The following is a 12,428-nucleotide window of genomic DNA, read 5'->3' on the forward strand; positions in this document are numbered from 1 at the left end:
CTCGTACACTGAAAAGTGTTCGTACCCTCGCTCTTAAAGTGGAACAAGTTTCGATAGATTAACTTCAAGATGTCATCGACGAGTTCATCGAACAAAATGTTTTCAGAAAGACATCGCACAAGGCGTCCTGGCAGCTATCCCAGCGCAACCTGCTTTTTTTCGACGCATCTTTCAGCTTCCTTCCAGTCGTCGAGACAAACAACTTCGAGCGCACGCGGTATATCGTGCAATCAGGGTGGAATCTGTCGCTTGTAGTGGATCTTTGGATTCCCAAGTTTCTCAGAAAGAATTCTATAGCAAAAACTCATTTGATGCTACCATCTTTTTCGAAACTATGTTTCCAAGTCGTGAAGTTCAAGTCGCTGCGGTACACAGTGCCATCAGTGACTTGTTCCTGATGGTGTTTGCGTCAAGTATATATATCGATCAAGTGAAAATCCAAGCTTTTCTTGGACTATAACTGCCCCCCAAACGTCTTCTTCACTCTCCGTTTTTGCTCTTGAATGACCTCAATCTATCTGTCTGGCTCGGACTGATGCGACGAAGATCTTCATTAACGACAATCGTACGCCCAAGTACGTACTTGAGGCACTTGACAATTTAGCAACTATTTCGCTGCCTAAAAGAATTGCTAAAATGCTCTCTATGTTGATGGACCCTCACCTCAAGAAAGGCTTGGACATTTAATAGTGTCTCGCTGAACGCGAATGGGTTAAATACAGCCAAACTCGACACGTATCCGCGACTTCTCTTGAAACATCAACTGATCGCGTTCCAAGAGACAATGATCAACAAAAAAGACTCTCTGCATACCAGCGGACATCATATCCACGTTTCTGACTCAGGAACGTATTGCATTTGGTCCGACACCACGTCTCCTGTCTTCAGCGCGAGACATGGTGTAGGCCTGACATTGTCATCGGCCTCATCGTTTGGCGAAGTTGAGGACCTCACTAGTCAAGTCAACAAGGACCAATTACGCAATCGATATTTATTACTCAAGTCCACGCTTGCTACTCAGACGGTGTATATACATGTCGTTTACGCACCTGATGAACCCCCGCGAGGTGGCGATCTTTTTCGTGCACTTCCCACTCACTTCATTCTCAACGACTCGGATGAGAGCGGCCAAGCGGCACACATTGTCATGGGTGACTTCAACGTCACAATGGACTCTTTTAGCTTCACCTTCCCTGTAACGGGGTTACACGTACCCTGGTAACAGGTGTGTGTGTCACACGAGATGAGCATGGTGTGACTCCACCCAAATTAGAATACGGTCCGTGGTTTTGTAGCCAGTAGTTAGGCATGTATTTAGATTTTACTATATATATATATATTTAGGAAAAGCTGGACATTTAAAATTAGGCGGCTTTGCCGCAGATAAAATAAATAAACTTTACATTTTAGACAGAAGAGTTTATTAGCCTTGGGTTAAGGTTCTAACTACTCTTGGAGGTAGTGGATTGCGATTCGCTACACTCGTACTGGTTCTTGTAAATAACGTAGGGTCGGTGGCCTAAATTAAGTTTCCTCTAAGCGCAAAGCTACGGCAGCCCCGCTGCATTCCCGGTTGCACCCGGGCACTGGTAGAGAGGAACTAGGTGATTGGCCTAACGCGTTGGGCTTGATCGACGCATGGCGCTTTGTGCATCAGGATACAAAGGACTACACAAGCCCAAAACGCAAAAACGGACTGGATTACTGTTTTGTAACAGTGGATCCAGTACAAAATCATCTAGCTGAGGTCAAGCATATAAGAGATCGATAGTGGCATAACGAGGACCACATATCGGTTGGGTTTCGGCTCCTAGCGAAGTTTATGCCAACAATGAGGCGCGCGCCGTGGCGATGCTCCACATGGCTTCTACGAGATCCTGATGTCATCACATACGTTACTTCGTCGGCGGAGCGACTGGCGGCATGTATTCGTAATTTTGAAGGCGCTAACCCAGAGTGTCTTCTGGATGAGCACAAGCGTTCCGATTGCATTTCTCTTCGCAGTCGATGTGTTGAGCCTCGACAAGCTGAAGCGCGGGAAATGGCCATAAGAGTCGCCGCGGTGAACGATGCTATCGATCTGTTCAAGATGACTCTGATCGACTGCAACAAGCAAGTACTACGACAAGCACAAGCCGATCTAAGTGCATACAAGAAGACGATTCAAGAAAGAAATGCAATGAGCAATTTCGCAGCCAACTTACACCTTAGTGAGCGAGCAACACATCACTTTTTCGGCCGACTGTCTCAGGTCTACCATCACCGAAATTCAACGTGGCGATGGGTCGACGAGCGACGACCCTGTTGGAATTGTCCTTGGTTTTAGAAGCACCTATTCCAATCGACTTCGTCATCTTCGGGATGCCTCATATCAGCTACTTCGCTTAGCGCAAATGCTTCGTCAAACAGTGGCAAACCTTACGCCAGCACAACAGCGTCTGCTTGATGCCATCACGGCAAACGACTTATACTGGGCGATCATGAAATCGTCCGATGGAAAAGCGCCGGGCCCCGACGGATCACAGATTGAGTACTACAAAATTTCGCCAAGCCTGTGGGCTCGCATATACGAGGCTATACACGACAATCAGTTATCAAAGGGAAAGATGACTAAGTTCAACGACGGGCGCGCCAACCTCTGCTATACAAGACTTGAGATAGTTTGCAGCCTGGAACTACCGTCCATTGGCGCTGCTGATCCATGATGCTAAGCATGGTCCCAAGATTCTGGCGCGGAGGCTGGTACTGGTGCTTTCTTTGCTGATACATGAAGATCAAATTGGGTTTGTACCTAATAGATCCATCCGTCACTCTCTTTTCGCTTCCAATACTTACAAGAATTATGCAACCACACTTACTCGGACGCTTGAGCTGTTTTTATCGATTTTGCCAAGGCCTTCGATACTGTACTATGGCCAGCGTTGGACATGGTTCTGCATCACTTCGGATTTTGCACGACCTTTCGAGCCTGGATCAAAACATTCTACAACCGACTTCTATTAGTTTGCTGTTGAACAGTTCACCAGAAGATCCCTTTCTATTGAGGGCCAGGAAACGACAAGGTGACCCACTATCTCCGGGACTGTTTGTGTTATTCATCGAGCCACTCATAAATTACTTACGCGCTCGAATTTCGATGCGAGGATTCGATATTGACAATGGGTCTACCCACATTTGCTACTAGCTTTTGCAGAAGCCTGCACCGGTCTACTAGCCGATGTTGATTACGCACCTGAAGTCTTGGATGTGGTACAAGATTACGCGTTAGCATCAGAACTACGCCTAAACATGAATAAAACGTGCCTCATGCCGTTTACGCACCAATTCGATTTGTCATAATTGGCAAGTCTACATGCTTCAACGGATCCTAAATTTTTACAACCGTCGGACACTGTGGTACTATTAGGTTTACTTAAGGGTGCGACTGTGGCAACCAAACAACGATTTGCGATGTGGTTAGTAAATTATGAAGACGATACGCCATCTGGAAATACCGTGCACGTAAATTACAGGGCAAAGTGGTGCTATTACAAAGCATCATTTACCACTACTTTGGTACACAGTCAGAGTGACGTCTATTACCCCGAATCTTCTAAAAACTGTGGACATCATCATCCACAACTTTGCTCACTCCAGGGATACGGATAGTGACTCCACAGTTGCCGGGAAATTCGCTAAAATATGGATTTACACATGTGTTTCGAAGGGTGGATTAGAATTGACACCTGTCAAAGCCTTTATCCATGCTATTCACCTCAAGACATGAAGAGAAGGAATTGCGTCGACTTGTGAATTAAGTGATGTGCCCAGTTGGTTTACTCCGGCACTTCAACTCTTTACAAGAACATTAGGCTCCTTGGTACAAACTTCTATATTTTATATGCAGATATGAAGGGATAGAAATGGAATGAATTGCCTGGCTGTGGAAATCTACTCTACGTGTATGGGCGGAACTGCACACTACTCACGGCTCCACGGACTGGAAACGGTTTGTTCAGGTCATGCCTTTATGATACAATGTCTACTTTACGTTTGGCAAGGCTAAAACCCCCATTGGCCAAAGTCAGTAAAAGCACTATTGGCTTTCTGAAACATTAGGGTTTACCCGCCTACAAGACTTTGTCGAACGCTATGGATGCTTTGCGACACAAGATATACTAAACAGTCTACTTCACGTGGATCAATTTGCCAGACCTGCATCAAAATCACGTTTGTGTTCGACACAAATTGCGACTCAACATGATCTGCCCCCCACGCATAGATATATATATATGGGCCAACTCGTCCCATTTACATTAAATGTGCTACTCGTGGCTGGGGTTTGAAGCCAAAATGGTCATAGACATGTCCAACCGGGACTTTGTTAAACTATTGTTGGATACTAAGTTGGGTACAACGCTTCCAAAGCTTCAAGCTGACAAGCTTCAGATTTCCGGCTTACTCTCACGGACGATATATGGCGTTTTGAGTACAGATTGGATCGTCATGTATTCTCACTATGCTCCAATCTTAAGCTCCGTCTTCAACACAATGAATTAGGATTTCGATACAAGTTTCGATGGAGAACGGAAGTCATATCGAGCAATACATGTGTACATGGATGCACAAAGTTTGAAGGTGCCCAGCATGTTTCTTAGGCTTGCAGAGTGGCAATACATCAATGGAAAGTCTTTCTTCGACCTTTTGACAAGTTCAATATTGGAGCTTTCGACTCGTCTATGATTGTCTTCCCCCACTCTATTCGACTTCAACATACTACTATACAACACTATAGAGCTTACGCATTTTGTGCAAGCATTACTATTGTGAGATGTTGTGGGTTTCGCGCAGTATGGCTTCATCGAAACAAACGAGTTTACAACATTGATGTTTCGACTTCTCGAGACTTAGTATGTCAACATGCCTTTGCATACATCAAGCTGCACTTTACGCAGTTTCAATCACGTGCAACTTAAAAAGGCAAACTTTCATGGATACAAGTGGTACATGAAGTGGAAAATAGTCGTCACGCGCAACATAATGCATTTGTGACGTCAACTAAAACCGCTTCAGTCGTTCAGCACTCCATTATGGAACAATGGATAACTTCACGACGGCACATGCAGCTACAACTACAACTACTTCTATAACATCTACAAATAAAACCATACCGTCAACAGAAACGTCAACGTTTAACAGCTACGGGAATTGAGCCCGTCACACCGGTTTCCCGGGTGGACAGGCAGAACAGCTGCTAGAAAGGTCAGGCCTGACGGGGTTATAACTAAACAAAGACGAGCAAGCTCGGATCCAAGTTGAATAAGGGAGCTTATGGGACGCCCCCCCCCCGTATTCACCGACCGCGCTACAGGTCGGCTTCCAAAAGAGGTTCTCCGCATTGTACAACAATTCAACTTTGCGCCGACTCTCTCCATTGCTCGCTGCAGCTTCGAGCAACCAACCCTAAGAGGCTGCACCGATCAAAGTCTTCATGTTGGGCAAGGCAATACATGCAGCACAAGGCTGCAGGCAAGAAGTCGTGTACAACCTGTCATCCTACGCACCAACTACAAGAAGTAATTAAGGGTGAGAACTTATTGATCATGACACATAAATTTTAAATTTCATACATCCCACTCCCGACGTTCTCAGGCGTCCTTCACCAAAGATTTTTGCTTTACCCTCTACACGACTCGACACGACAAAGACGGCTATGAAATCAAATTTCAAAACCAAGTACTGCTGTCCACACAGCCAATTCGGACTACCACGCCCCAGTGTACTGAGTCCTTTCAAGTCGAACGCTAAGCAAGATGATCACGATATTAAATTAGGTCTCTATGCCACCCACACAAGTGCAAACGACTTAAAAACCACGGTTAGTCTCACGATATCAAGTCTAACGCATATCCACGGCTATCCGAAGTGAGGTCTAACTATTCAAGATGGCATGTTGATCCAAAAACGACTTTTACAAGCCAATGCACCATTCACGCTTCTAGGTCGTATTCCTGCTTCTACACATAGCGCGAATTAAAGGCATAACTCAAGGGTCACTCCTTCAACATCACACTTTGCACAGGTTCGAGTTACTAACAATCTGCACTATTGACACAAACAATCTTAACGTCAACACTTCGATCGCTAATTAGTATCAGTCAGCTCAGTATCAAGCTCAAGTACTGCTCCTGTGGCAAGTTGGCTTCTGCGCCCAATGCACTTACGCCTATCAACTGAACATTAACAAGACAAACATCGGGTTCAACACCAGTTCCAAGCTATCCGCACAAGTGTCAACTGCTTCGACTTCACGTTCAAACCTAAGAAATCAAGTTAATGCGCATCAGCCAACACCCCAGTGCTTGGTCACTACTCTTCTAGCACACTACTTTCACACGTGGTCGAAACCCCACATTACTTGCGACTTACGGTCGACGGGGTAGTTAACTTCAAGACCCCAACTGCAACTTCGGCGAAACCAACGCTTCGTCGTCACACAAGTGGAACAACAAGGTATTTAATTCCGGAGTTGAAGAGAGATCTATCAGAACCTCACACTGGCCCAGAATTGCTGACCGTCTCTTGCATATCAGTGGAGATGGGTCGGCTATTCAGATGGCGTTTGTAACCACCTTCCTTACACTCCCCTCAAGCTGACATCGCTAAGTTGTCACGACCGCCACTGTGTATAACGAGCTCTGTGAATCGGAACATGATGAGTGACTTGTTCATGTAGTTGGCAAGCTGGCCACACGATGACAGGTAATGTTTCTCGCAGCATCTCGAAAAAGATGGTATCGCAGATCGCTCTGCGTCGTGCGAGATTGATATCCAGCATCCGATGCCATAACAATAGCTGCAACGTTATCGAGTGATTTGTAAGAAGTTTTTCAGTGTCAGACCCACGTTAATTCTTAAACTGCCAATGATCGAGCCATATATTCAGCCATTGCTGAGGTAATTCGACTCGAACGTGAGTAGTCCGCGTCTCCATATAACTAACCAAATTTACGTCAGCATAGACCGTCGGGTGGAAATATCTTCTTATCGTCTCATATTTTTACGATGCCAGGCCGAGGAGTTCCCATCAAGTAACCTAGTACATAAACCGAGCCTTCATGTGTGCTTCATATGGAGCTATTAAGCTAGCTCACACATAGAGACGCAGACGTCCGGATGCAAAAGAGCACCCAAATGTTCACGATATTGTCGGCCATCCATCCGTTGGGTTTCAAAGAACAGCTTTTGGCCAACCACGCTGACGTTTCGGCACGATTGTGTAGACTCATGGCCAGACTTACTCATGAATCGTTCAATAAATTGAGATTGGTAGATGTTCAGCTTGCTATGCTCTCAGTTGTACTTTACTCAAGTCTTCAAGCTTGCAATGTTTGGAAAATCCCAACATGATCTCATCCATCGCGCGCACCCAATCAGAAGATCATTCACGTGTAGAAAAAGGTACGCCGCATGCACACCTCGCTTATGATCAAACACACACGGAACAGATACACAAGCCACGAAACCCATCGAAATGATCCTTGTTCTGGACCAAACTGCTGCTGCTTCCGTGGGATGATAAATGCTCTAGTGGAGCTACACATCACACCGTTCGGCAACATGTTTTCGAGTGAATTTATGAACGCGTCTCCCTAGAACATGTCATCTACAAAAGCAGCCTCGACATATATTTGGCGGGCCACGTAGTTTCGCTGGCAACACAGAGTCAGAAAGTTCCTAATGGCGTTGAGACTCGCGACTGGCGAGTAGGTTTCCCGGGAGTCAACACCATACGCTTGTCGAAAGTCTTTGGCCACGAAGCGCGCTCCGTATCGCACAATGTTGCCATCCGCGTCGCGTTCTTTATCAAATACCTAGTTGTATCATAACTTTGGCACTGCTAGTGCGCTGTACAGCATCCTGTGTATGATATGTCGCGACGCATCGCCTCCTTCCATCCTGACGCTTGTGGTGATGCCATGGCTTCTTGATACGTACGGAATTACCATTGCAGTAAGAACATTCTCGGATCCGTCAGTCAACCGCAAGCACTTGGAGTTTGGCGCCGCAAAATGATAATGTGATCTTCCGCACAAATTGACAATAAAGCAGGTACACGAGAGATCGACCGCGGGTTTTGGAGCCTTGGTCACCGAACCGAAAACGTTATGGTCTTCTTCCCCTTGGCCAATTTCGTGGAAGATCACAAACGTTTGGATTGTCGAAGCGCGAAACCGAGTGATGAACGTACTTGTCTCTTGAAATGTCAAGGTTGGAATAGATACTTTCATTGGTTCTGCGGGTGAAATCGCCACTTTGCTCCTCGCCTATCTTCATGCCTTTCATCTTTGGCCTTCTTGACTTTGGCGCTGGGACATCGCTGTAATCATCAAAGACCGATCCCTTAAATTCATCAGAGGCCATCACCGCGACGGGATCAAACACTTATACAGGACGCTCATTCAAAGAATAGGTGCGATACACAAGCACGCATATTTCCTCACGACCCCAATACTATCGACCTTTTGAGCCATCTGCAATCATCATGAAACTGCAGTGATGGGCTTTTGCATCAAACTTCCGAGACTTGGAGGAGTCAACATACACGTAATATCGTAACCCAAAGATGCGCATGTGCCAATCAGAAGGCTTGTTTCCAAATAGCATCTCATATCGCATAAGGCGTGGCATCCTTGCGTGCAGTATTTGGCAAACCTTTTAGTGTGTGCGCTGCGGTCACAACCGCTTCGCCCACCACATCTTTGGTAGAAGTTGCTAAAATAGCACAGAGCGAGCCGTTTCGACAATCAGTCGTTTACCCTGTCTGCCACGCCGTTCTGCAGGAAACTATAGGGTATTTTGGTTTGATGCATAATTAAGCAGAAGCTACAGAACTTCTTGATGTGAAAGTCACCATCCGGATGCATCAGATCTCGGCCACAATTTGACCTTTTGTGAAAGACTTTTAATCCTTAAGGCGAGGTAAAACTTCACCTTTGGCTTTAATTAAGTACACTTGGACGTAGCGAGTTAAGTATTGACCAAGAACCAGACGTGTGGAGCGAAACTTCGTGCATGGGTCCCATCAAATTGATATGGACAATCTCCAATGAGGCCTAAGTCTTAACGAGACTGCTGGATGTCCGCGAAAATTTTGCAGCAAACAATTTTCCACATGCGCAACTATCGCACGCAATGAGGTCGACATGGCCTCGAGGTTGGCAATATTACTCGCAATAGACATTGATATAAACCGATCTTGACTTGCATGGCAGGGCGAGGATGCCACAGAGTGGCATCTATAATTGAGACATTTTTCGAGTATGCATTAGCATTACTCTCACGACATATCGACGCCAACTTCGGCGCACTAATTTGTTTACGCCGACTCCGCTCGCAATAACTCCTCCCTTCACCACCGAGCAACTAGTAAACAAAACGTTCATCCCATTGACAAATAAACGGACTGTTTTGAAATTATCTCGCCCGATGGTCGTATCCGAACTCACGTCACTGTCCAAAGAACCACACCTTCTTGCAATTCTCACCACCAGATACCGAAAATACAAAGGTATACGTCATATTCTTTTTCCTTGTTTTGCGCTCAAAAACTTAGAGCTATTCCCATCGTTTCAACGCGACATACAACACTACTCTGTCTGTTGTTTATAACGCCAAAATGTAGGGACAGCTCGGGTATCCGTTGCCAGGCAAGAGACGGTCAGCAATCATAAGCTTAAGTCATATTCTAAAATGATGGTGGCGAAGCACTAGTCAGTGTTAAATGGCTACTAAAGTCATCGGTGATCTATGCATTTATGTAAGCCCAAAAATCACACTTGCATTTTTGCGACGTTCTCATCAGTGTCCTCTTTACTTGGTCTTCAGTCAAGTAGAAAAGAAGGTACTATAGAAATGATCCTGTATAAGTACGGTCTTTTTACTTAGTCTTCAGGGTATAAGCCCAACTTCGCTCACGACATGGCTCAACGACATCCTCAAGGATGACAAATTCTTTTTGTCGGAATTTGCTGCCCGCATGACTCTGGCACAGAAGGAGTTGCTATATCACTTGAGACAAAGCCCTAGAACGCTTTGGATCAGCAACTGCCGAGTAAAAAACCGCAGACCTTAAGGCATTACGAGATAGTTGAGTACTACTGTCCAATCGAAGATTCGTGATGCGTCGTCTGCTGCGAAGCCGCGGGCGATTTTGTGCGAGCTCTACGTCAAACGAAATCTCTAGAATTGTGTTCAGCTGTGCAAGCGGTAACTGTTGCTTCGGCGTTAATCTGATGCGTCTGGCTCAATCAGGAACGCTGTAGCACGTCTGGAAGCTCTGAAACGCATTTGACTTGACTGATCAGTGATAAATTGCTACCAAAGCCATCGGTGATCTATGCATTTGTGTAAGCCCAAAAATTTCACTTTAATTTATGCAGCGTTCTCATTAGTGTCCTCTTCACTTAGTCTTCAGGGTATAAGCCCAACTTTGCTCACGACATGTCTCACCGACATCCTCAAGGATGACAAATACTTTCTGTCGGAATTTGCTGCTGGCATGACTCTGGCACAGAAGGAGTTGCTCCATCATCTCAAGATAAAGCCCTAGAACGCTTTGGATCAGCAACTGCCGAGTGAAAAACCGCAGACCTTAAGGCATTACAAGATTGTTGAGTCCTACTATCCAATTGACGATTCGTGGTGCGTCGTCTGCTGCGAAGGAGCGGCGATTTTGCGCGAGATCTACGTCAAACGAAGCCTCCACAATCGTGTTCAGCTGTGCAAGCAAGAACATGAGTTGTGATGGCCCCTGACAATATTATGAAGCATCTGCTGAAATTTGATGATGTTTCCTTGCGTCTTGCTGTTGTCGGTGACGAGGTCAAGGACAATATGCGTTTGGTTATTTTACTCGGCAGTCTGTCGGCTGAGTACGACAAAACCGTGAAAATTATTGAAGCCCGCGGAGCGTGGATCTAATGAGGACAGCATATATCTCAGACGGGAGTATGATCCGCTCCAAAAGCGTCGAAACAAGAGGAAGCCTTTGAGGTGACGGTGACGCGTGGCAAATTTCGTGATCGCCGTTGTGGAATGCGGGTCAAGGTTGGATGCAATGACCTTTGAGGCGATCTTCTAGATGGTTTCTCGCTCAGTGGTTTTTCAGGACGTTGCTTTGAGTGCAACATGGCTTTTCGGCCCAAAACCTACACTGTAGCATAAGTATGCGATCCGCAAGTTGATCAGATGTCAATACATGCTCCAGTTCTATGTTCACGTAGTATACATGGAGGTCAACATATTTTGGCGCGAGGGCAACCAAGACTAGTTGCAATACTAATCGCTGACTTTTTATTGAAAAAATCCAACCAGCAAATATCGTAACCAAATTTTTCAAGTCGACAACGCCAATGACATCTATGCAGCGGAAGAAAGTGCAATCTTAACTTGTGTTTGTCTTCCCACCAGCCCATTATGCGTCCGAAATTGTTTTCAACTCGAAGTGTTTAAGTCGATCAAAACAACTACTGACGTCTGCACTCTATTTTAGGTCTGCTCATAATCTTAAATAATAAACTGAAATGGGATTAATGACTGCTTCAGAAAAGCGCAGATTGACACCGACCACGATACTTTCTGCAATAATCCATAAAAGGTTTCAGTTTTTGACGAAAAAGGCAAGTCAAGGAAAGCGTTTTACCTCTTTCAAATGCTCTATAGTAACCGTCTCGATAAATTGATATATCATGTATTCGAATGTCATCGGGGTCATATACGACAGGGTACGTGACTCTTTAGTGAACCGTGTGACAATTTTCGTAAAGTTCATTGCTTCGTATTTTTGCTACAAGCACAACTTCTTTCCGTTCATGTTACTATTGTGTAGATGCAATTCATGAACAGATATCGTCAATTCTTCAGACATGGTAAGCATATGCATACATAAAGATTCTACCAGCCGTTTCCATTGCATCACCCATTTGATATGGATAAAGCATTTGATTGACATCTACTTATAAGTTTAATGTACAATTTACAAACAAATCAACATCATATATCTAAGAAAAGATGCTCAGATGTAACGAGAAATTTGCTGAAAAGCTATTTTCGCAAATTCCGTTTGGTTCTGCAACCCACGATAAGTCCAAACTTATCCTGATATTCCTATTTATTGCTTATAACTCAACCCATTATACTAGCCAGTTTCAAATGAGTAAAAACCAAAAACATACACATATTGAAAACATACGTTTACCTTCATTCAAATATTCCGAGCGCAGTACTGCAATTCTAGTTGTTAATTGGACAGTGAAAATTTTAGGTGGCAAAGACGCGCTTACATATTTATTTGAAGTGAATTAGCACAATGTCACTCTACAATGCTTAGCGTGCGTGCTTTGGATTTACTAGTCGCTTAAATCAAGCGACATTTGAGAATACTGCTG

General features: G+C 44.9%; 2 protein-coding genes across 2 annotated transcripts; both read right to left on the reverse strand.

The window, feature by feature from the left end:
• Nucleotides 1–6,893: 6,893 nt before the first annotated feature.
• On the reverse strand, nt 6,894–7,601 carry PHALS_12892 (uncharacterized protein; the record flags this gene model as incomplete). The annotated part of the gene is made up of 2 exons (XM_024728534.1): nt 6,894–6,977; nt 7,458–7,601. 2 exons carry the CDS (start codon nt 7,599–7,601, stop codon nt 6,894–6,896), a joined length of 228 nt encoding a protein of 75 aa, XP_024579002.1.
• A 1,677-nt stretch (nt 7,602–9,278) lies between these two features.
• PHALS_12893 (uncharacterized protein) lies at nt 9,279–9,561 on the reverse strand (the record flags this gene model as incomplete). Its single annotated transcript, XM_024728535.1, has 2 exons — nt 9,279–9,492; nt 9,557–9,561. The coding sequence occupies 2 exons, from the start codon at nt 9,559–9,561 to the stop codon at nt 9,279–9,281; spliced, it is 219 nt and encodes a 72-aa protein (XP_024579003.1).
• Nucleotides 9,562–12,428: the final 2,867 nt, after the last annotated feature.

This window comes from Plasmopara halstedii (genome assembly GCF_900000015.1).
Source record: "Plasmopara halstedii genome assembly, contig: Scaffold_650, whole genome shotgun sequence".
Taxonomy (NCBI): domain Eukaryota; phylum Oomycota; class Peronosporomycetes; order Peronosporales; family Peronosporaceae; genus Plasmopara; species Plasmopara halstedii.